The sequence below is a fragment of the Phyllobates terribilis genome, unplaced genomic scaffold, assembly GCF_046119375.1.
Source record: "Phyllobates terribilis strain yellow unplaced genomic scaffold, ASM4611937v1 Scaffold_4__5_contigs__length_816908805, whole genome shotgun sequence".
NCBI lineage: Eukaryota > Metazoa > Chordata > Amphibia > Anura > Dendrobatidae > Phyllobates > Phyllobates terribilis.
The window spans coordinates 284,527,570-284,548,714 of NW_027362764.1; the positions used below are offsets into that span (position 1 = coordinate 284,527,570).

At 43.5% G+C, this 21,145-nt stretch overlaps 1 protein-coding gene across 1 annotated transcript in view; it reads right to left on the minus strand.

The window, feature by feature from the left end:
• Positions 1-298: 298 nt before the first annotated feature.
• Positions 299-21,145, minus strand: part of PPP1R17 (protein phosphatase 1 regulatory subunit 17) — a 56,854-nt gene continuing 36,007 nt past the window's right edge. Inside the window, exon 5 of the mRNA XM_073676613.1 lies at positions 299-2,997. Coding sequence (XP_073532714.1) covers positions 2,930-2,997 — 68 coding nt within the window. The 3' untranslated portion in view covers positions 299-2,929. The remainder of the gene's footprint in view (positions 2,998-21,145) is intronic.

The following is a 21,145-nucleotide window of genomic DNA, read 5'->3' on the forward strand; positions in this document are numbered from 1 at the left end:
TTCCATTTACCACAGCAATCATTTTGTGTTTACTTGTGTTATTTTTGTCTAATATTTAAATTTTCTTGTGATCTGAAACATTTAAGTGTGACAAACATGCAAAAGAATAAGAAATCAGGAAGGGGGCAACACTTTTTCACATCACTGTATATAGATATATAAATAAATAGATTAAATTGCATATATCATATAAATAAAGATGCAGCAATATTTGTGATGAAAATCATTTATGCATGTATATCATACATAGAACATATACAAACTAGTTACAAAAATTTACAAAAAGCTCTATTACACTTAGAAGTTGGGTGGCAACTTTTAAACTTCAGTACTGAACAATGAATTTTTATCCAGAAACTATATATATATATTTAATCTAAGCTAATTTGTAAAAAGAAAATTAAAATTTTAATAATTTCCTTTTTTTTAAATATGAAAACAAAAAATCTAGTATAAATTCTGAAAAACAATTAAAAGGGTTTGATGTTTTCACCTTTTATACACTAGGGGGAGCAGCTCACATTTGATATGAAAACCAGCTGTAATGCTAGCTCACATTACAATTACTGTAAATGTGGACAGGATTTGCTTGCATGTTTCTGATGTCGCACTCCCCTTCTCTTCTGGTTGTGTGCAAATGGAGGGGGGAGAATAAAGTTCTAGATCACACACCCTGCAATGTGATACTGACGTGTGGACAATGTCACTGAGAACTGCTGGAGTAAAGCACAAACTTCCAAGACTCTAAGCGGCGTGCACATGTTCAGTATTTGGTCAGTTTTTTTCAGTATTTGTAAGTCAAAACCAGGAGAGGAACAATCAGAGGAAAAGTATAATAGAAACACATCACCACTTCTGCACTTTTTGCCCACTCCTGGTTTTGGCTTACAAATCCTGAGGTAAAAAAATAACCAAATACTCAACGTGTGAACATGGCCTTAAAATTTTTAATTTTCCACCTATGGAAATGTTCGTTTTTTTTTTTGTGTGTTATGATTGTGTTTTTATTCATAATCATGTGGCGGTGTGCCAAAGGGAGATGGTGCTCTCACACATCTGCAAGCCCCACAGAACTGAGGGAATACTACAAAATATCAGCTTGAGCAACATGTCAGCAACACAAATCTCAATAATGTCCTAATAATTTGCTACAAAGTATTAGTGCAGGGAAAATGCCCAGAAGGCTCAACACATGGTCCAATAGTCAGCTTCTCCTCTGTCTGAAATGACTCATAACAGCAAGTAAGAGATTGTATTCAGCTGTCCAAAAGTCATCCTCTCACCTGTCTAAAATGGCTGACATTAGTAAATAATATATGGTAGCTAGGGCGGCCAATTGCAGGTTAAGTTTCCCTCCTCCCATAGAGCTGCTTTGCCTATAGCCAAACATCACTACCACAGCCCTGGTGCCTGTGCAGAGCACAGTAGCTGGCGATAGTTTGACTGCTGCACTCTGCATATTGTAAGTAGCGGTGAGCTGTAATGAGATGGACACATTGCCCACATCCCCCCTTGAAGACATGCATATTGCTATATTGTATAATGTGCATTGTGACATGCTTTATTAGCGATATATTATATTTTCCCCGACAGTAGGAAGAGTTAGAGTTAATGTTTGGTACTAGCCCAGAGTGAGAGGGGATAAGGTGAAGGGACAGAGACACTTCTCTGTCAGGAACAAAAGCAGACCTAAGGTTTGACTAGTCAGCAGAGCCACGTGATGTGGGTGTCCCTGACGTGACTGGAGGCCGAGGCAGTGGATAGTGATATCCGGAGTAGAGAAAGGAAAAGTGACAGGACAGAGTAATGCACCGGAGATGGGTCCTGGGACAGGATGCTTAGAAGTATGGCCCGAGTTTTCCAGACAGAGAGTCAACAGGCCAGGATAAAACAGGAAAAGTGAGATGAAGAAAGCGCTGTGGGTGGTAGTTCCAACGTATCAGCAAGTAAAGAAGTTAGGCAAACTAGTTCCCCTAAGGGAAGGGAGGACGCGGAACCATGGGTTGAGGACAAGACTCTAACTTACTGGACTGTAGTACTGTGTTGGGTTGTGGTGAAGGCAGAGGAACCTGAGGGCAGAAACAAGTAAGCCTGAAAAAGGTAGAAAGATTGTGTGTGAAAGTGCTCCATGTTATAAAGGAAATGTAAGTGAAGTTATGTACCCGCTATCTATTGTACATAGTTCCCACCAAGTTAATGTTAAGTAAAAGACTTTATTTTTGAGTGGTGGTCTCCCTCACTGAACTGTTCAATAACGAGGCCTGGCCAGTTGAAGTCACCGGTATCATGCGGTCTGAAAGGGCGTGGGGCCCCCATAGACAAAGCCCACACTCCGAGCCAGAACCCCCATCTTCATGTAGCATGCCACCATGACATGAAATACGAGTATCTCACCCACGGCTACCGCCCCTTGCCACGTTACAGAGCGGTTACTGCAGGTCAGGAACCAGGGCTGCGGCAGTGACTTCATCCAGGTGTGATGATCACTCATCCCTTCTTATGGTGTACAGCAGGCAGCAGCCGGCAATGATTTTACTGCAACACTGCACACAGTAAGTGGCGGTGAGCATTGACAAAGAGAAAATGCAGCTCAGCACATAGCCCTGGGCTACAATTAAATGGTGACTAGCTGTGAACTGCGCATGCCAGGGGACATGTACAGACAGTGCACAGATGATGTGACCACAGCATAGGAGATAGATTTGGAGACCCACCCTATTCTCCTATGGTCTGTATCAGCCACATTTTCTGTGTGTAAGGGTCATGCTGTGACACATTGCACACAAGCAAATACAATGGCTAATGAAATAATAAAAGCCAAAATTATACCAGTGGATTTTTTACTGTTTAAAATTTATATTTTAACATAGTTACAAGTCATTGACAAAAAAACAATGTGATAGATCCAGATCTTTTTTAGCCATATTTTCTAACCATCACTTTCTTCACTCTCCGCAATTATGATTCTCCTGTCTTCTTTCACAATTTTTACATTCACTGCAAAAAAAAAAGCAACAACACAAACATACGATAAATACATTATAATAGTAGTAATAATAATAATAACATGCCAAGTAATGAAAACCTATGAACTAAGGGACACAAAGAGAGTGGGAGTAATAGCTAAAGTGACGCATAGATGCATAGCGATTACTTTGTCTAGGAGACCAACCCTTGAATCTGAGCCAACAAACATATAATGTACAGGATGGCACAACTGTATAGTTGAAGACATAATGTAGCATTGTAGAATAAATCTATCTGCAATCAATGTTTTAGGCTGCGTGCACACGATGCGTTTTTCATGCGTTTATGCTGCGGAATTTCCGCAGCGGAAACGCATCAAAAACGCATGGTAATCCGCCCCCCATGGTCCCCAATGGCATTCCGCAATGTCAATGCCCATGCTGCGGATTTTTCCGCAGCGTTTCTGCAGCGCAAATAAATCCGCAGCATGTTCATTAATTTTGCGGAAGCGCAGTGGAAGCGCCGTCATTGACTTGCATTGAGACGCATAGAATCCGTGTCTGTACATTTGTACAAGCGGATTATATGCGGTTCAATGTGCGGATGGTACCCAGTTCTGGAGGAGAGGAGACTCTCATCCAGACCTGGTTACCATTGTACCTGTAAAAAAAAGAATAAAATAATGAATAAAGTTTATATTCACCTGTCCGCCGGCCCCTGCAGCGCTTACCTTCCAGGACCTGAGATGACGTCGCGGTCATGTGACCACAGGCTGTCTCGCGAGATGCCGGCAACCTGGAAGAAGCCAGGACGAGCGCGACAGCACACGCGGCGGGGGATCGGGGGTAAGTATAGCTTTATTTTTACGGTCACACTATATAAATCCATGCCGTTTGCATGGATTTATATAGTGTGACCTAGTTGTCAAGCACTTTCCAAGTGATGCTATCGCTTGGAAAGTGCTTGTCAGTCGGCATGCGGAAACACATGCGTTAACGCATGTGGGTGCGCATGTGAATCCGCATGTATTCTGCAGGAAAAATGCATGCACAATCCGCATGCGTTTTTTCTGCCAGGGAGATGCAGAAATGCTGCAGAAATTTTCTGCTTCATTTCTGCATCTTGGGCACATAGCCTCAAACTAGTTATTTGGTTATGTGATAAATGTCACCTTAACAATAAATTTTGAGAAATCATAAAACTGCCAATATATGTTTCCAACTCATCTAAGCAATAAATAGACACCTATTAAATGGAAAATAGGCTGGGCAAGTTTCATTATTGTATAGAAAAACAATGTGTTACAATTAACTCCAAGGATCCAGAAGATTCTTAGCTCACCCTGCCCTCAATACAGCTACTTTGCCTTGAGAAAGCACCACATGATTAGAAATGATCACTGGCTCTCTGTTCTTTTTATTATCCCACTGTTGTATGTGCACAAGATAAAGATGACTTTTTGAGATTAAAAGCAGAAGGTGAGTGCCATAGATTATTTTCTACTGCTGTCATTGACTTTGCTGCCTCTTGCCTTGATTGTGAGAGGGTTCTCAGTTATGTACATAATTACTACTGGTGACCACAGCAAAATACAGTATGTGACATGTAAAACTAGGAGAGTCACTTTTATGGAAAGACTAAATAGCAGCATGAAATATCAATCAGTAGTTTCAAAGATCAGGATATCATCATGTAGTAAAAGAGGCAGGAAAGGGAGGTAATGCTATCACTTTACAAAGCGTTAGCATCTACTTCATAGAAAGCATGTCCTGGAGTTACAAGAGATATAAAGAGCCACAAAACTGATAAGAAGCATGGAGGATCTTAATTACGAGGAAAACTTTAAATAATTAAATTGATTTAGTTTTGAGAAGAGATGTCTAAGAAAGGACATGATTAGCTTGAACAAGTACATAAGTGGCCCATACAAAAAATATTGTGAAAAGTTATTTCATGTAAAAACACCCTCAAAAGACAAGGGGGCACTCTCTCCTCCTGGAAAAAGAATTGTTCAATTTCCATGGAAAACAAGACTTCATTACAATGAGAACTATTCATCTGTGGAATAGTCTAGCTGAAGAGCTGAACCATTGATGGTTTCAGAAAAGGATGATTTTTAGAAGAAAATAACATGAATGCTTAAATTAATGTGCAAAGTTCTTTACTGTATGTTTGGTGCAGCAAATCGACAATTGGGATCAGGGGGGAAAGATTACATCTATTGGAGGGGACTGAATAATGCATTGTGGTAGTGCTTGTGCCCCTTTTCTCTGTCCTTTCCCATCCAGGGGTGTAACGATCGCAGTTGCAGAGGGTGCAACTGCGACCAGGCCCATTCGGGAGGGGGCCCAGCCAACGCCAATGCCTGCCTATTTCAACTGGATGTGCGTCGCCCATAGCAGGCAGGTCAATGTGAACTGCCGGCCTCTGCACCAGCTATCGAAGAGGAATCCGTATGTCGTGGGAGCTGGGGATGGTTAGAAGAATATTTTTTTATGTGTTAGAGAACAGCTCCAGAAAAGGAGACATATATACCAGCAAGGAGCCCAGGATGGGGAACTTATATACCAAGAAGGACCCCAGGATGGGGGACATATATACCAGCAAGGAACCCAGGATAGAGAACTTATATACCAGGAAGGACCCCAGGATAGGGGACATACTGTTTATACCAGGAAGGGGCCCAGGATGGGGGACATATATGTTACACGCACGCCGCTAGATTCAGATAGGGGAGAGACAGATTACATGAATTCTTTGGAATCCTGGGGGAACTGTTACTCAGGGCGACTATAGACCATGTGCTGCAGGCACAGACACTGCTAGTTCAGGAACTCTACCTGAGCTGTGCTTAGTTTCACTCCTGACTTGAATCCTTTTCACTTGCAGGGGCACTTCTGTCAGATGCAGAACACACACACCACATTTCTCTTCGGCTCCAGGCAGGCAGTAAACAACTTCCCCACAATCCCCCTGGGGCTCTGCTAAAACACTCCCCTTCTCCTGTGACTGTGTTAACCTCTCTAGTTGCTGGATAGTTCTGGATCACAACACTTCCTGTCTCATGCTTGTGTTACTTCTAATAGTTGCTGAAGGCTTTTAAAGCAACAGCACTACTTGTGACTGTCACATATATACCAGCAAGAAACCCAGGATGGGGAACTTATATACCAGGAAGGATCACAGGATGGGGGACATATATACCAGCATGGAACCCAGGATAGGGAACTTATATACCAGGAAGGATCCCAGGATGGGGGACATACTGTTTATACCAGGAAGGGGCCCAGGATGGGAGACATATATACCAATATGGGGGACATATATACCAGGAAGGGGTCCAGGATGTGGGACAAATATACGAGGACGGGTAACATAAAGAAAAGGAAGGAATCCACAATGGGGGGCATATATCCCAGGATGGAGACATATACAGTGCTGGCCAAAAGTATTGGCACCCCTGCAATTCTGTCAGATAATACTCAGTTTCTTCCTGAAAATGATTGCAATCACAAATTCTTTGGTATTATTCTCTTCATTTAATTTGTCTTCAATGAAAAAAACACAAAAAGAATTGTCCTAAAGCCAAATTGGATATAATTCCACACCAAACCTAAAAAAGGGAGCGGACAAAAGTATTGGCACCCTTTGAAAAATCATGTGATGCTTCTCTAATTCGTGTAATTAACAGCACCTGTAACTTACCTGTGGCACCTAACAGGTGTTGGCAATAACTAAATCACACTTGCAGCCAGTTAACATGGATTAACGTTGACTCAACCTCTGTCCTGTGTCCTTGTGTTTACCACATTGAGCATGAAGAAAAGAAAGAAGACCAAAGAACTGTCTGAGGACTTGAGAAACCAAATTGTGAGGAAGCATGAGCAATCTCAAGGCTACAAGTCCATCTCCAAAGACCTGAATGCTCCTGTGTCTTCCGTGCGCAGTGTCATCAAGAAGTTTAAAGCCCATGGCACTGTGGCTAACCTCCCTAGATGTGGACGGAAAAGAAAAATTGACGAGAGATTTCAACGCAAGATTTTGCGGATGGTGGATAAAGAACCTCGACTAACATCCAAACAAGTTCAAGCTGCCCTGCAGTCCGAGGGTACAACAGTGTTAACCCGTACTATCCGTCGGCGTCTGAATGAAAAGGGACTGTATGGTAGGATACCCAGGAAGACCCCACTTCTTACCCCGAGACATAAAAAAGCCAGGCTGGAGTTTGCCAAAACTTACCTGAGAAAGCCTAAAACGTTTTGGAAGAATGTTCTCTGGTCAGATGAGACAAAAGTAGAGCTTTTTGGGAAAAAGCATCAGCATAGAGTGTACAGGAAAAAAAAAGAGGCATTCAAAGAAAAGAACACGGTCCCTACAGTCAAACATGGCGGAGGTTCCCTGATGTTTTGGGGTTGCTTTGCTGCCTCTGGCACTGGACTGCTTGACCGTGTGCATGGCATTATGAAGTCTGAAGACTACCAACAAATTTTGCAGCATAATGTAGGGCCCAGTGTGAGAAAGCTGGGTCTCCCTCAGAGGTCATGGGTCTTCCAGCAGGACAATGACCCAAAACACATTTCCAAAAGCATTATAAAATGATTTGAGAGAAAGCACTGGAGACTTCTAAGGTGGCCAGCAATGAGTCCAGACCTGAATCCCATAGAACACCTGTGGAGAGATCTCAAAATGGCAGTTTGGAGAAGGCACCCTTCAAATATCGGGGACCTGGAGCAGTTTGCCAAAGAAGAATGGTCTACAATTCCAGCAGAGCATTGTAAGAAACTCATTGATGGTTACCGGAAGCGGTTGTTCGCAGTTATTTTGGCTAAAGGTTGTGCAACCAAGTATTAGGCTGAGAGTGCCAATACTTTTGTCTGGCCCATTTTTGGAGTTTTGTGTGAAATGATCAATGATTTGATTTTTGCTTCATTCTCTTTTGTGTTTTTTCCTTGCAAGCAAATTAAATGAAGATAATAATACCAAAGAATTTGTGATTGCAATCATTTTCAGGAAGAAACTGAGTATTATCTGACAGAATTGCAGGGGTGCCAATACTTTTGGCCAGCACTGTATAAAAGGAAGGAACCCAGGATGAGGGGCATATATACTAGAAAGGGGACAAGGATGGGGTCAAACATACCAGCATGGGGGACATATATTAAAGGAAAAAACACAAGATGAGGAGTACATACAGTATACCAGGATGGGGAACATATATACCAGGAAGGGGTCCAGGTTGGGTTCATATATACCAGGATGAGGGATATATATACGAGGATCAGGCCCAGGATGGTGGACATATATACCTGTAAGGGGCACAGGATGGGGGACATAAATACCAGAAAAGGGCCAAGGATGGGGGATATACAGTACAGACCAAAAGTTTGGACACACCTTCTCATTTAAAGATTTTTCTGTATTTTCATGACTATGAAAATTGTACATTCACACTGAAGGCATCAAAACTATGAATTAACACATGTCGAATTATATACTTAACAAAAAAGTGTGAAACAACTGAAAATATGTCTTATGTTCTAAGTTCTTCAAAGTAGCCACCTTTTGCTTTGATGACTGCTTTGCACACTCTTGGCATTCTCTTGATGAGCTTCAAGAGGTAGTCATCGGAAATGGTTTTCACTTCACAGGTGTGCCCTGTCAGGTTTAATAAGTGGGATTTCTTGCCTTATAAATGGGGTTGGGACCATCAGTTGTGTTGTGCAGAAGTCTGGTGGATACACAGCTTATAGTCCTACTGAATAGACTGTTAGAATTTGTATTATGGCAAGAAAATGCAGCTAAGTAAAGAAAAACGAGTGGCCATCATTACTTTAAGAAATGAAGGTCAGTCATTCTGAAAAATTGGGCAAACTTTGAAAGTGTCCCCAAGTGCAGTTGCAAAAACCATCAAGCGCTACAAAGAAACTGGCACACATGAGGACCGACCCAGGAAAGGAAGACCAAGAGTCACCTCTGCTTCTGAGGAGAAGTTTATCCGAGTCACCAGCCTCAGAAATCTCAGGTTAACAGCAGCTTAGATTAGAGACCAGGTCAATGCCACACAGAGTTCTAGCAGCAGACACATCTCTACAACAACTGTTAAGAGGAGACTTTGTGCAGCAGGCCTTCATGATAAAATAGCTGGAAGGAAACCACTGCTAAGGACAGGCAACAAGCAGAAGAGACTTGTTTGGGCTAAAGAACACAAGGAATGGACATTAGACCAGTGGAAATCTGTGCTTTGGTCTGATGAGTCCAAATTTGAGATATTTTGTTCCAACCACCGTGTCTTTGTGCGATGCAAAATAGGTGAACGGATGGACTCTACATGCCTGGTTCCCACCGTGAAGCATGGAGGAGGAGGTCTGATGCTGTGGGGGCACTTAGCTGGTTACACTGTTGGGGATTTATTCAAAATTGAAGGCATACTGAACAGCATGGCTACCACAGCATCTTGCAGCGGCATGCTATTCCATCCGGTTTGAGTTTAGTTAGACCATCATTTATTTTTCAACAAGACAATGACCCCAAACACACCTCCAGGCTGTGTAAGGGCTATTTTACCAAGAAGGAGAGTGATGGGGTGCTACGCCAGATGACCTGGCCTCCACAGTCACAAGACCTGAACCCAATCGACATGGTTTGGGGTGAGCTAGACCGCAGAGTGAAGGCAAAAGGGACAACAAGTGCTAAGCATCTCTGGGAACTCCTTCAAGATTGTTGCAATTTAAGGGTGTGGCATCCCCTTTGTTGAGCTGACTGGTATATATGTAGCTTACCACGGGCCTGGGTGGTCTGGAGTTGGGACCCGGTCCTATTTGTCTACCCTTTTATATGCATTACTTCAACTTTGATATACAGTAAGGTTTTTAATATAGACAGTATAGGTACCGTCCCAATTTAGGGTCACCTTGCCGCTGGTGGGACGGCTTGTATACTTTTTTTGATCAAAAATAGTTCACTAAGTACCCTATATTTATTATGCAACTTTGCTTTACATTTATATATAATGATGGTAGGGTATGAGATATATTTTTGTCTTTTGTCTTTTGTAGGTTTTGTTTCTTTTTTGCTAGTGTGAACATGCTCCTATTTCTTGCATGTCTACCATCTTAGACCTCAGTTCACATTGCCTGGAAGATTGTTGGAAGACTATTTCCGGTGACTACCTATTGAAGCTCATCAAGAGAATGCCAAGAGTGTGCAAAGCAGTCATCAAAGCAAAAGGTGGCTACTTTGAAGAACCTAGAATATAAGACATATTTTCAGTTGTTTCACACTTTTTTGTTAAGCATATAATTCCACATGTGTTAATTCATAGTTTTGATGCCTTCAGTGTGAATGTACAATTTTCATAGTCATGAAAATACAGAAAAATCTTTAAATGAGAAGGTGTGTCCAAACTTTTGATCTGTACTGTATATAACTGTAAGGGGCACAGGATGGTGGACATAGATATCAGGAAGGGGCCGAGGATGGGGGATATATATACCTGGAAGGGGCTGAGGATGGGGGACTTATATACCTGGAAGGGGCACAGGATGGTGGACATAGATATCAGGAAGGGGCCGAGGATGGGGGATATATATACCTGGAAGGGGCTGAGGATGGGGGACTTATATACCTGGAAAGGGCACAGGATAGGGAACATTAGTACAGAATAATGGACATTACTACATAATGGGGGGCAACACGTATGTCCTTATAGGATTTAGAATGCTAAAAGGGCCCAGACATCTAACCAACATGCAGGGGGAAAACACAGGTCCAAATTTTGCATTGTGGCCCTTCAGACTCTAGTTGCGCCACTGTTCATATCCCTTGGTTGAACTTGATGGACAATCGCATTAACTATGTAACTACAAAACTATGGCCCCAATTCATCAAGATAGGCGTTGTTTACACTAGTCTTGATGATGGGGGTGGTTGAATCATTAGGAGATGCTTCACTACAGATCTTATTCCAGACAGAGATTGGATTTAGATTTGAGGTATAAGGTAAGCCACAATGCGTCATGAAGTTGAAGAGAGGGCGTCACCACGCCTCATCCAACCCCATCTCCATCCTATTTTGGCCGAGCTGGCTGAAACTGGCATGAAAACACAAAAAGTCCCTACATTTTTGCGTGACCTCTTGTTATGCAAAAAAATTGTATCTTATGCTTATGTCAGATTTCTGTCGCAAATACTTTGATGAAACTGGGTCAATATATCTAAATGTTATATTTTGACTGCTGGGAGAAGGAGCTATGAGAACAAACAGAAAGAAAATATGAAGGTTAATTGCACAGCACCAAGGGGGCAAAGTATTTTACTGTCATTAGATTACTGAAAAAAAGAGTTTAGTGACATGGCACTAGACCTTGTCCACAAGGTATTATAATCTACTGGATAGTATTTAGCCATCCCTTAGATATTTTTTATTAGTTGCTTTTTTGTGATCTTAGAAGATGCATTAAATAAAACATTCTTAATAAATTCACAATAGCCATGTCTCTAATAGACCTACATTATACCCTTGATTTATATTAAGCTTTTGTTATGACAAGTTGTTGCAGCTGTTCAGCCATTTATTACTGGTTAGCACTGCATCTCCAGTAAGTGTTTCATTAATAAGCTATTTAACTACAGACCTAAGTGCTCAGCTCTCGAGTGGCCTGGCAAAGAATTCCTGTTAAAAGAATTAATCAAATATTGTCATGTCATAATTGTGGTTCATCATCTCATTTCCTGTTTACTATCTCTGCCAAATGAATATTAGATCCTTATAATAGTCTATTCCTGACATTGTATCACTTATATAGGATCACTCTCTTCTGTTTTTATCTGTTTTTATTACTGGAATACAATACGGAAATAATATAATATGCACATAAACACTACTATGCCTAAATTAGAAACATATTAGGTATGAAATATATTATTATTGCTTATAGTGTTATTTTATCCAAGGAATTTTTGTTTTTGTGCTTTTGTTTTTTTCTTTCCTTGTTCCAAGAGCCCTTGAGGACTTGAGCTGCGACAGTTTAATCGCTTTTACTATATACAGGGGAAAATAAATATTTGATACACAGTTGATTTTGCAAGTTCTCCCACCTACAAATAATGGAGAGGTCTGTAATTTTTATCGTAGGTAAACTTCAATTGTAAGAGGTGAAATCTAAAAAAAAAACAGATAATCACATTATATGATTTTTACATAATTAATTTGCATTTAATTGCATGGAATAAGTATTTGATGCAATAAAAAAACAGAACTTAATATTCGGTACAGAAACCTTTGTTTGCAATTACAGAGGTCAGACGTTTCCTGTAGTTCTTGACCAAGTTTGCACATACTGCAGCAGGGATTTTGGCCCCCTCCTCCATACAGATCTTCTCCAGATCTTTCAGTTTTCAGGGCTGTCACTGGGCAACATTGAGTTTCAGCTCCCTCCAAAGATATTCTATTGGGTTCAGGTCTGGATACTGGCTAGGCCACTCCAAGACCTTGAAATGCTTCTTACGGAGCCATTCCTTACTTATCCTGTCTGTGTGTTTCGGGTCATTGTCATGCTTGAAGACCCAGCCACGAACCATCATCAATGCTTTTACTGAGGGAAGGAGGTTGTTGGCCAAAATCTCGCAATACATGAACCCATCCCTTCAATACAGTGCAGTCGTCCTGTCCTGTTTGCAGAAAAGCACCCCCAAAGTATGATGTTTACCCCACCATGCTGGTTGGGATGGTGTTCTTGGGGTTTTTCTCATCCTTCTTCTTCCTCCAAACACGGCGAGTGGAGTTGATACCAAAAAGTTCTATTTTGGTCTCATCTGACCACATGACCTACTCCCACGCCATCCAGATGGTCACTAGCGAACTTCAAATGGGCCTGGATATGTGCTGGCATGAGCAGGGGGACTTTGCGTGCCCTGTAGGATTTTAATCCATGACAGTGTAAAGCATTACTAACGGTATTGTTTCAGACTGTGGTCCCAGCTCTCTTCAAGTCATTTACCAGGTCCTCCCATGTAGTTCTGAGCTGATTCCTGACCTATCTCAGAAACATCCTTACTAGTGTTGAGCGAGCACTAAAATGCTCGGGTGCTCGAAGCTCGGGCCGAGCTTGCCGTGATACTCGGGTGCTCGACCCGAGCAACGAGCCCAATGTTAGTCTATGGGAGACCCGAGCATTTTTGCGGCGGCACCCCCGGGCAGTCTTTTAAAAGCCTAACAAGTGCCCAAAACGATAGTGACAGTGCTAAAATGACATGGGGACAGCATGGGGATCGCCCCAGGAAGCATTTCTGACCCCCAGGTCACTGCTGTCAACAACGTGGTCAGAGGTATTAAGCCACTTTTAAGGGCTCACAATAAAACGTTCAAAAACGAAACTGAAACTGCTTTCCTGTGAAATATGTTAAGGAAGTTCCTTTCCAGGGTAAAGACTTGTGTATAAGGTAAAATAAATAACCCCCAAAAAAATACTCCTCCACACCTTGGGCTATGTTCACAAGTAGCATTTTTATGCGTTTTTGCACTTTTGTATTGCTTTCAACCGTGACAAATGCATTCACCGGGAAATGTCATTTTAACATTTTACAACCTTATCTGGCCATGTGCTGTGTGACACATGCATACAGTGCTGAAAAGACATGGGAATAGCATGGGGAAGACCCCTGGAAGCATCTCTGACACCCAGGTCACTGCCCAAAAGTGTGCCCCTCAGAAGTCATCCTTGCCACATCAGAAGATGCAGACTTGCAACTTTCCCTGTGCAAGTTCTTGTCCCAGGGCACTGTTCAATTGTACCTCCCCCATTCCTTGCAATGCAAGCGCAAATATGCAGCCAACCACCCACCCACCCCCTGGCTGCAATACCATACTGCTTGCTTGCACTTGAAATTGGGCCTTTTAGGCATGTGGAGGCGGAATCTGGCCACCACGTCATGGCTGCGTTGGCGGCCTGGTATCCATACTCAGTCCCCAGCCGCCCGGCGGCCGGGTGTCCACACTCGGTCCCCAGCCACCAGGGGGCGGCCGGGTGTCTATACTCGGTCTCCAGCCACCCCGCGGCCGGGTGTCCACACACGGTCACCAGCCGCCTGGGGGCAGCCGGGTGTCCATAAACGGTCCCCAGCCGCCCCTATTTCTCCTTGGAACATCCCCCCACACACTTTTCTTAGCCCGGCCTGCTTTAGGGCAGCATTGGACGAACCCACCAGAGAACCAGACTCCTCCGGTGGGCCCTGGCTTCTCCATCAGGGGAGTTGAGAGTGCCAAGGTGAGGAGCATGATGATGATGATAGAAGTTAGCATCTGCTTTGTTTTCTTTTAATGCAAGCGTAAGTGTGCAGCCTGCCACCCACCCACCCCCAGGCTGCAATGCCATACTGCTAGCTTGCACTTGAAATGGGGCCTTTTAGTTTGGAGGAGGCCAAAGCTGGCCACTACCTCATGGCTGCTTCGGCAGCGAGGTATCCATACTCAGTCCCCAGCCGCCCCTATTTGTCCCGCTGTGCCTTATACATAAGATTAAGCACGCATACCAAACATTACCTGTGCCCTCCCTGGTGCATTTTTTGGGAAGGACAGCCTATTCCACTGTAGTGTGTGCATGCCAAACCCCTGTTCATGGTACATGCGAAGATGCTTCCCACCCTGCACCTGTCATTGCAGACTTGCAACTATCCCCGTTCAAGTCCTTGTCCCAGGGCAGTGTTCAATTGTACCTCTCTCATTCCTTGCAATGCAAGCACAAGTATGCAGCTTGCCACCCACCCACCCACCCCCAGGCTGCAATACCATACTGCTTGCTTGCACTTGAAATTGGGCCTTTTAGGCATGTGGAGGCGGAATTTGGCCACCACGTCATAGCTGCGTTGGCGGCCTGGTATCCATACTCAGTCCCCAGCCGCCCGGTGGCCGGGTGTCCACACCTGGTCCCCAGCCGCCTGGGGGCAGCCGGGTGTCCATAAACGGTACCAGCCGCCCCTATTTCTCCTTGGAACATCCCCCCACACACTTTTCTTAGCCCGGCCTGCTTTAGGGCAGCATTGGAGGAGCCCACCAGAGAACCAGACTCCTCCGGTGGGCCCTGGCTCCTCCATCAGGGGAGTTGAGAGTGCCAAAGTGAGGAGCATGATGATGATGATAGAAGTTAGCTTTGTTTTCTTGGAATGCAAGCGCATGTATGTAGTAGCGGCTAGGCCTGAGGTGGTCAGCGTTTTGGCGCATATCCTACCTCCTCCGAGGATTGCTAGGTGTTTTTCTGTTACTATCCCAGTTCTATGACTCCCGTTAAAACAAAGCTTCAGGTGATAAATGATGGATGAGGCAGTGGCAAAGGAGAAAGAGCTGGAGGAACATGGACCATTCACATCAATATCAGGCCAGTCAACCACATATGTCTTGTAGGATATGTTTCTGTAACAAAAGGAGCAGTTCGGCTACACAGTTATAGGGCAAACAGTGAGTTCAATGCCTACCAAAAATTTTGAGGCACTCCAATACCCCTTGGAAATGACATGGAGGTCAGAGGGCCTTAACTAAACCGTTTTTTCCATTTATAGCAACTGGGTCTCCTGTACACTTTTGGCCTAAGCAGTGAGTGGAAGGCTTTCCAAAAATTATGAGGAACTGCAATGCCCCTTGAAACAGACATGGATTACAGCGTACTAAAAACCTTCTACCCATTATTGGGGAGTGGGTCTCCCTTAGTTTTCGCCTTTGCATTGAAAAGCAAAAGCTGACTAAAATTAGGAGGAAATGCAATGCCCGTTGGAACAGTCGTGGAGGTTAGAGGTAATTAAAAACAACATTTCAGTGCCCCTTGGAAGAGCTGTGGAGTTCAGAGTGGCTTAAGAAGATGCTTTTAATGCCGCTTTGAAGAGACGTGGAGGTCACAGTAGATTAACAAGACGGTTTTAATGCCCCTCGGAAAAGTGGTGGAGGTCCCAGTAGCTTAACAAGATGCTTTTAATGCCCCTCAGAAGAGACGTGGAGGTCCCAGTAGCTTAACAAGACGGTTTTAATGCCCCTCGGAAAAGGGGTGGAGGTCCCTGTAACATAGTTTGTAAAGCCGAATAAAGACTTGCGTCCATCAAGTTCGACCTGTTAGTTCTGTAATTGCTAAAGTTGATCCAGAGGAGGGCAAAAACCCCAAATGATTTGGCCAATCTTCACCTGAGGAAAAATTCCCTCCCGACTCTGAAACCTGCAGTCAAAATAAATCCCTGTATCAACCTACTATTTTATTTTATTTTTAAGTATATGCTGAAATCTGCCTGGTATCTAGAAATGCATCCAGTCCCCGCTTGAACTGGTGTAGTGAATCTGACATTACCGTCTCCTCACTCAGTGAATTCCATATTCTCACTGCTCTTACCGTAAAGAACCCCTTCCTATGCTGGTGCTGAAACCTTTTCTCTTCCAGTCTTAGTGAGTGCCCTCTTGTTACCGTAATATCCCTCCTTTTGAACAAATCCCGGGCAAGATCTCTATACTGTACCCTAACATATTTGTACACATTTATTATGTCCCCCCTCAACCTTCTCTTTTCCAGGCTGAATAGTTCTAGTTTTGCCAACCTCTCTAGGTATTGCAGTCCCTCCATTCCCTTTATTAATTTTGTTGCCCTCCTTTGTACCTTTTCAAGCTCATTTATATCCTTTCTATATATTGGGGCCCATAACTGAGCACAGTATTCCAAGTGTGGTCTGACCAGTGCTTTGTACAGTGGAAGAACAATGTTCTCATCCTTTGCAGCTATACCTCTTCTGATACATCCCATTACCCTGTTTGCCCTTACAGCAGCGGCCTGACTTTGGGCACTCCAATTTAGTTTGCTATCAATCAAGATGCCCAAGTCCTTCTCCATCTCTGAATTCCCCAATGATTTCCCATTCAGTGAGTACTGGTGACTTCCATTTTTCCTTCCCATATGTATGACCTTACATTTCTCCTCGTTAAACCTCATTTGCCATTTAATGCTCCACCTACCCAGCTTATCCAAATCCCTCTGTAGGTCTGCACTGTCCTCTTTTGTATTAATTGTTTTACATAACTTTGTGTCATCTGCAAATATTGATATTTTACTATTTATCCCGTTGACTATGTCGTTAACAAAGATATTAAATAACATTGGGCCTAGTACAGACCCCTGTGGTACCCCACTAGTGACGCTTACCCAATCTGAGTATATTCCATTTATAACCAACCTCTGCCTTCTATCCTTTAGCCAGTTAGCTACCCACTTGCAGACATTTTCCCCCAGCCCCATCATTCTCATTTTGTATACCAACCTATTATGTGGCACGCTATCGAACGCTTTTGAGAAGTCGAGATACACGACATCCACTGGTTCCCCCTGATCTACTCGAGAGCTAACCTCCTCGTAGAAGTCAATCAGGTTTGTTTGGCAGGAGCGATTCCTCATGAATCCATGTTGGTTCGGGATTAAAAGATTATTAGCATCAAGATGCTCCGTAATTGCCTCTTTAATGAAGCTTTCAAAAATTTTGCCCACAACGGACGTCAGACTCACCGGCCGATAGTTTCCGGCGTCACTTTTCGCTCCCTTTTTGAATATTGGCACTACATTTGCCTGTCGCCAATCAAGTGGCACAGACCCAGTCTCAACAGAGTCCTTAAATATAAGATATAACGGTCTGTCTATCACATTACTTAGTTCCCTTAGTACCCGTGGGTGTATGCCATCAGGTCCTGGTGATTTGTTTATTTTAATGTTACTGAGGCGTTTCTGTACTCCAGCTTGGGTTAGATTTGTCATACTTAGTGGAGGATTAAGTTTGTCACTTCTCATTTCTCCTGTTAGTTCGATTTCCTTTGTGAAAGTTGTCGAAAAAAAATTATTTAATAGATTAGTTTTATCCTCATCTTTCTCTATGATTTTGCCTTCCTCACTTTTTATTGGTCCAATATTATCCGATTTAATCCTTTTACTATTTATATACATAAAGAACAGTTTGGGATTTGATCTACTTTCCCTAGCAATACGTCTCTCTGTTTCCTCCTTCGCTATTTTTATTTGTTTTTTACAGGTTCTCGTTTTTTCCTTGTAACACATTAGTGCCTCCTTACTGTTTTCCTGTTTTAATCTCTTGAATGCCTCTTTTTTGCTATTTAACGCCCCTTTTACGTTCTTGTTCAACCATATTGGTTTCCTCTTATTTCTGGCCCTTTTATTCCCATACAGTATATATCTCTCGCACTGAGTATTCAGAATTCTTTTGAAGGTTTCCCATTTACTATTCGTATTTCCTTGATTAAGAACTTTGTCCCAGTCAATAAGTTGAAGGCTTTCTTTCAGCTGATCAAACTTCGCCCTCCTAAAGTTTAATGTTTTTGTTGTTCCCTTATTGATAACCCTACTGAAGGGCATTTTGAAGTCGATAATATTATGGTCGCTATTACCTAGGTGCCCCCCTATCTGTATCTCAGTTATTCTATCAGGCCTATTAGTCAATATTAAGTTCAACACGGCCTTCCCTCTCGTTGGTTCCTGCACTAGTTGGGAGAGATAGTTATCCTTAATATTTGTCAAGAACCTTTTTCCTTTCTGAGATCTACAGGTTTCTGTTTCCCAGTCAATATCCGGGTAGTTGAAATCCCCCATTACAATCACTTCATTATGTTTTGCTACTTTGTCTATTTGTCCTAATAGCAGATTCTCATTCTCCTCTGTTATATTGGGTGGCTTATAGCAGACCCCCAGTAATATTTTATTATTATTTTTAGTTCCCTCTATCTCTACCCACATGGACTCGACCCCCTCTTCTCCCTCTCCTATATCTTCCCTTAGTCTGGGTTTTAGACATGACTTTACATATAAGCAGACTCCTCCGCCTTTCCCCTGTTTCCGGTCCCTTCTAAATAAACTATAATCTAATAAATTTACCGCCCAGTCGTAGCTATCGTCTAGCCAAGTCTCTGTTATACCTACGATGTCATACCTCTCCTCCGATATAAGCGCCTGCAGCTCATCCGCCTTATTGGTCAGGCTTCTTGCGTTGGTCAGCATGCAAGATAAAACTTTGGGGTTATTTGGCATCCTATTCTTCTCTAACGATCTAACTGTACTATCCCCACCCCCCTCTCCACCCTCATTATATTCACTTCTCCCCTTCCCCCTTGCTTGCCTCACATCCCACCTATTTCCTTGGTTTCCCCCCCCATCTCTAGTTTAAAAACTCCTCCAACCTATTAGCCATCTTCTTCCCCAGCACCGCTGCACCCTCCCCACTGAGGTGCAGCCCGTCCCTACGGTAGAGCCTGTAGCCGACCGCGAAGTCGGCCCAGTTCTCCATGAACCCAAACCTTTCTGCCTTGCACCAACTCTTTAGCCACTTATTCACCTCCCTAACTTCCCGTTGGCGCTCCTGTGTGGCTCGCGGGATTGGTAGTATTTCTGAGAAAACTACCTTTGAGGTCCTTGCCCTAAGCTTCCTACCTAGGTCCCTGAAATCATTTTTAAGGACCCTCCATCTACCACTCACTTTGTCATTGGTGCCGATGTGGACCAAGACTGCTGGGTCTTCGCCAGCCCCACCCAGTAACCTGTCAACCCGATCCGCGATGTGCCGGACTCAAGCGCCAGTGAGGCAGCACACCGTTCGGCGATCCCGGTCTTTGTGACAGATTGCCCTGTCTGTCCCCCTAATAATAGAGTCACCCACTACCAGAACCTGTCTTGCCTGCCCTACACTTCCCCCCTCCCCCTCATTACTGGAGCATACACTCCCCCGGCGGTCAGAGGATCTGTCGTGCTCCAATAATGCCAGTTCTGAACCAGCCTTCCTATACTTCTTCCCTCTATCCCTCCTAATTGTTATCCAGCTCCCTGCCTGTTCAGCCTGCACTTCCCCTCTATGCTCCACCCCCAGTATTGACCCATTGAGTGTCTGCTCGGTGAGCAGCAAACTCCGTTCCATGTTGTCGATGCTCCTCAGTACCGCTATCTGAGCACTTAGATCCAGAATTTGGGCTTCCAAGTGCACGATATGCTCACATCTCTCGCAGCAGTATGGATCCTCGAGCGGTTGCTCACGGAATGCATACATTGCGCAAGATGTACACTGCACGGCTCCGGCCAAAATGGACGTCATTCTAAATATGGGGATACAGTCAGTATATATATACAAATACAAAACACAATTATTTATATATAGGTGTATGGACGGGGATCAATTAGGGATGTGCAAGTGTATCAATTAGATATCGGCGGGGGATCAGTTAAGTATGGACGGGGGATCAATTAAGTATCAAGTATGGACGGGGGAATCAGATAAGTAGGTCAGGTGGATTAATTAAGTAAAAAGTAAAGTAAAGAAAGCATGAAATACAGTCAGCAATTCAGTCCTAAGTCCTCCCTTCCAAACTCCCTGAATCCAAAGTCACTGAAAAACAAGTCACACACTTACTTTCGTTCGCACTTACGCTCCGGACACACGCAGCTCATTCACACTCGCAAACTAAGAGATTTAAAGAGGTTTTTTTTTTTTTTCACCTCAATGCACTTCCAAAGGGGTAGCTTAACAAGACGCTTTTAATGCCCCTCGGAAAAGTGGTGGAGGTCACAGTAGCTTAACAAGACGCTTTTAATGCCCTTCAGAAGAGACGTGGAGGTCCCAGTAGCTTAACAAGATGGTTTTAATGCCCCTCGGAAAAGTGGTGGAGGTCCCAGTAGCTTAACAAGACGCTTTTAATGCCCCTCGCAAAAGTGGTGGAGGTCACAGTAGCTTAACAAGACGCTTTTAATGCCCCTCGGAAAAGTGGTGGAGGTCGCAGTAGCTTAACAAGACGCTTTTAATGCCCCTTACAAGAGCCATACAGTACAGCATCTTAAAAATATTATTCCCATTATTGAGGAGTGGGTCTTCCACAGTCTTTGCTTATGCCTTCCAAGCAAAAGCTGACAAAAATAAGGACGGAGGAACTTTCAATAATGGCAACACGGACCACGGTCACCCTGGTGGTATAGTGGTGGTGGAGGCTGAGGATAAGGAGAAGAACATAAAACAGCCGAAATGAGGAAGCATATACCCATGTGTGGGTGTGAAGCAGTGCATGTGAATACACCTCCCAAAATAACACAGTGGATTTGACTTTATGTTACTCTGCTGACATTTGGTGGTGATGAGAAGTCTGGCCCAATCCAGCCCTTGTTCATTTTGATAA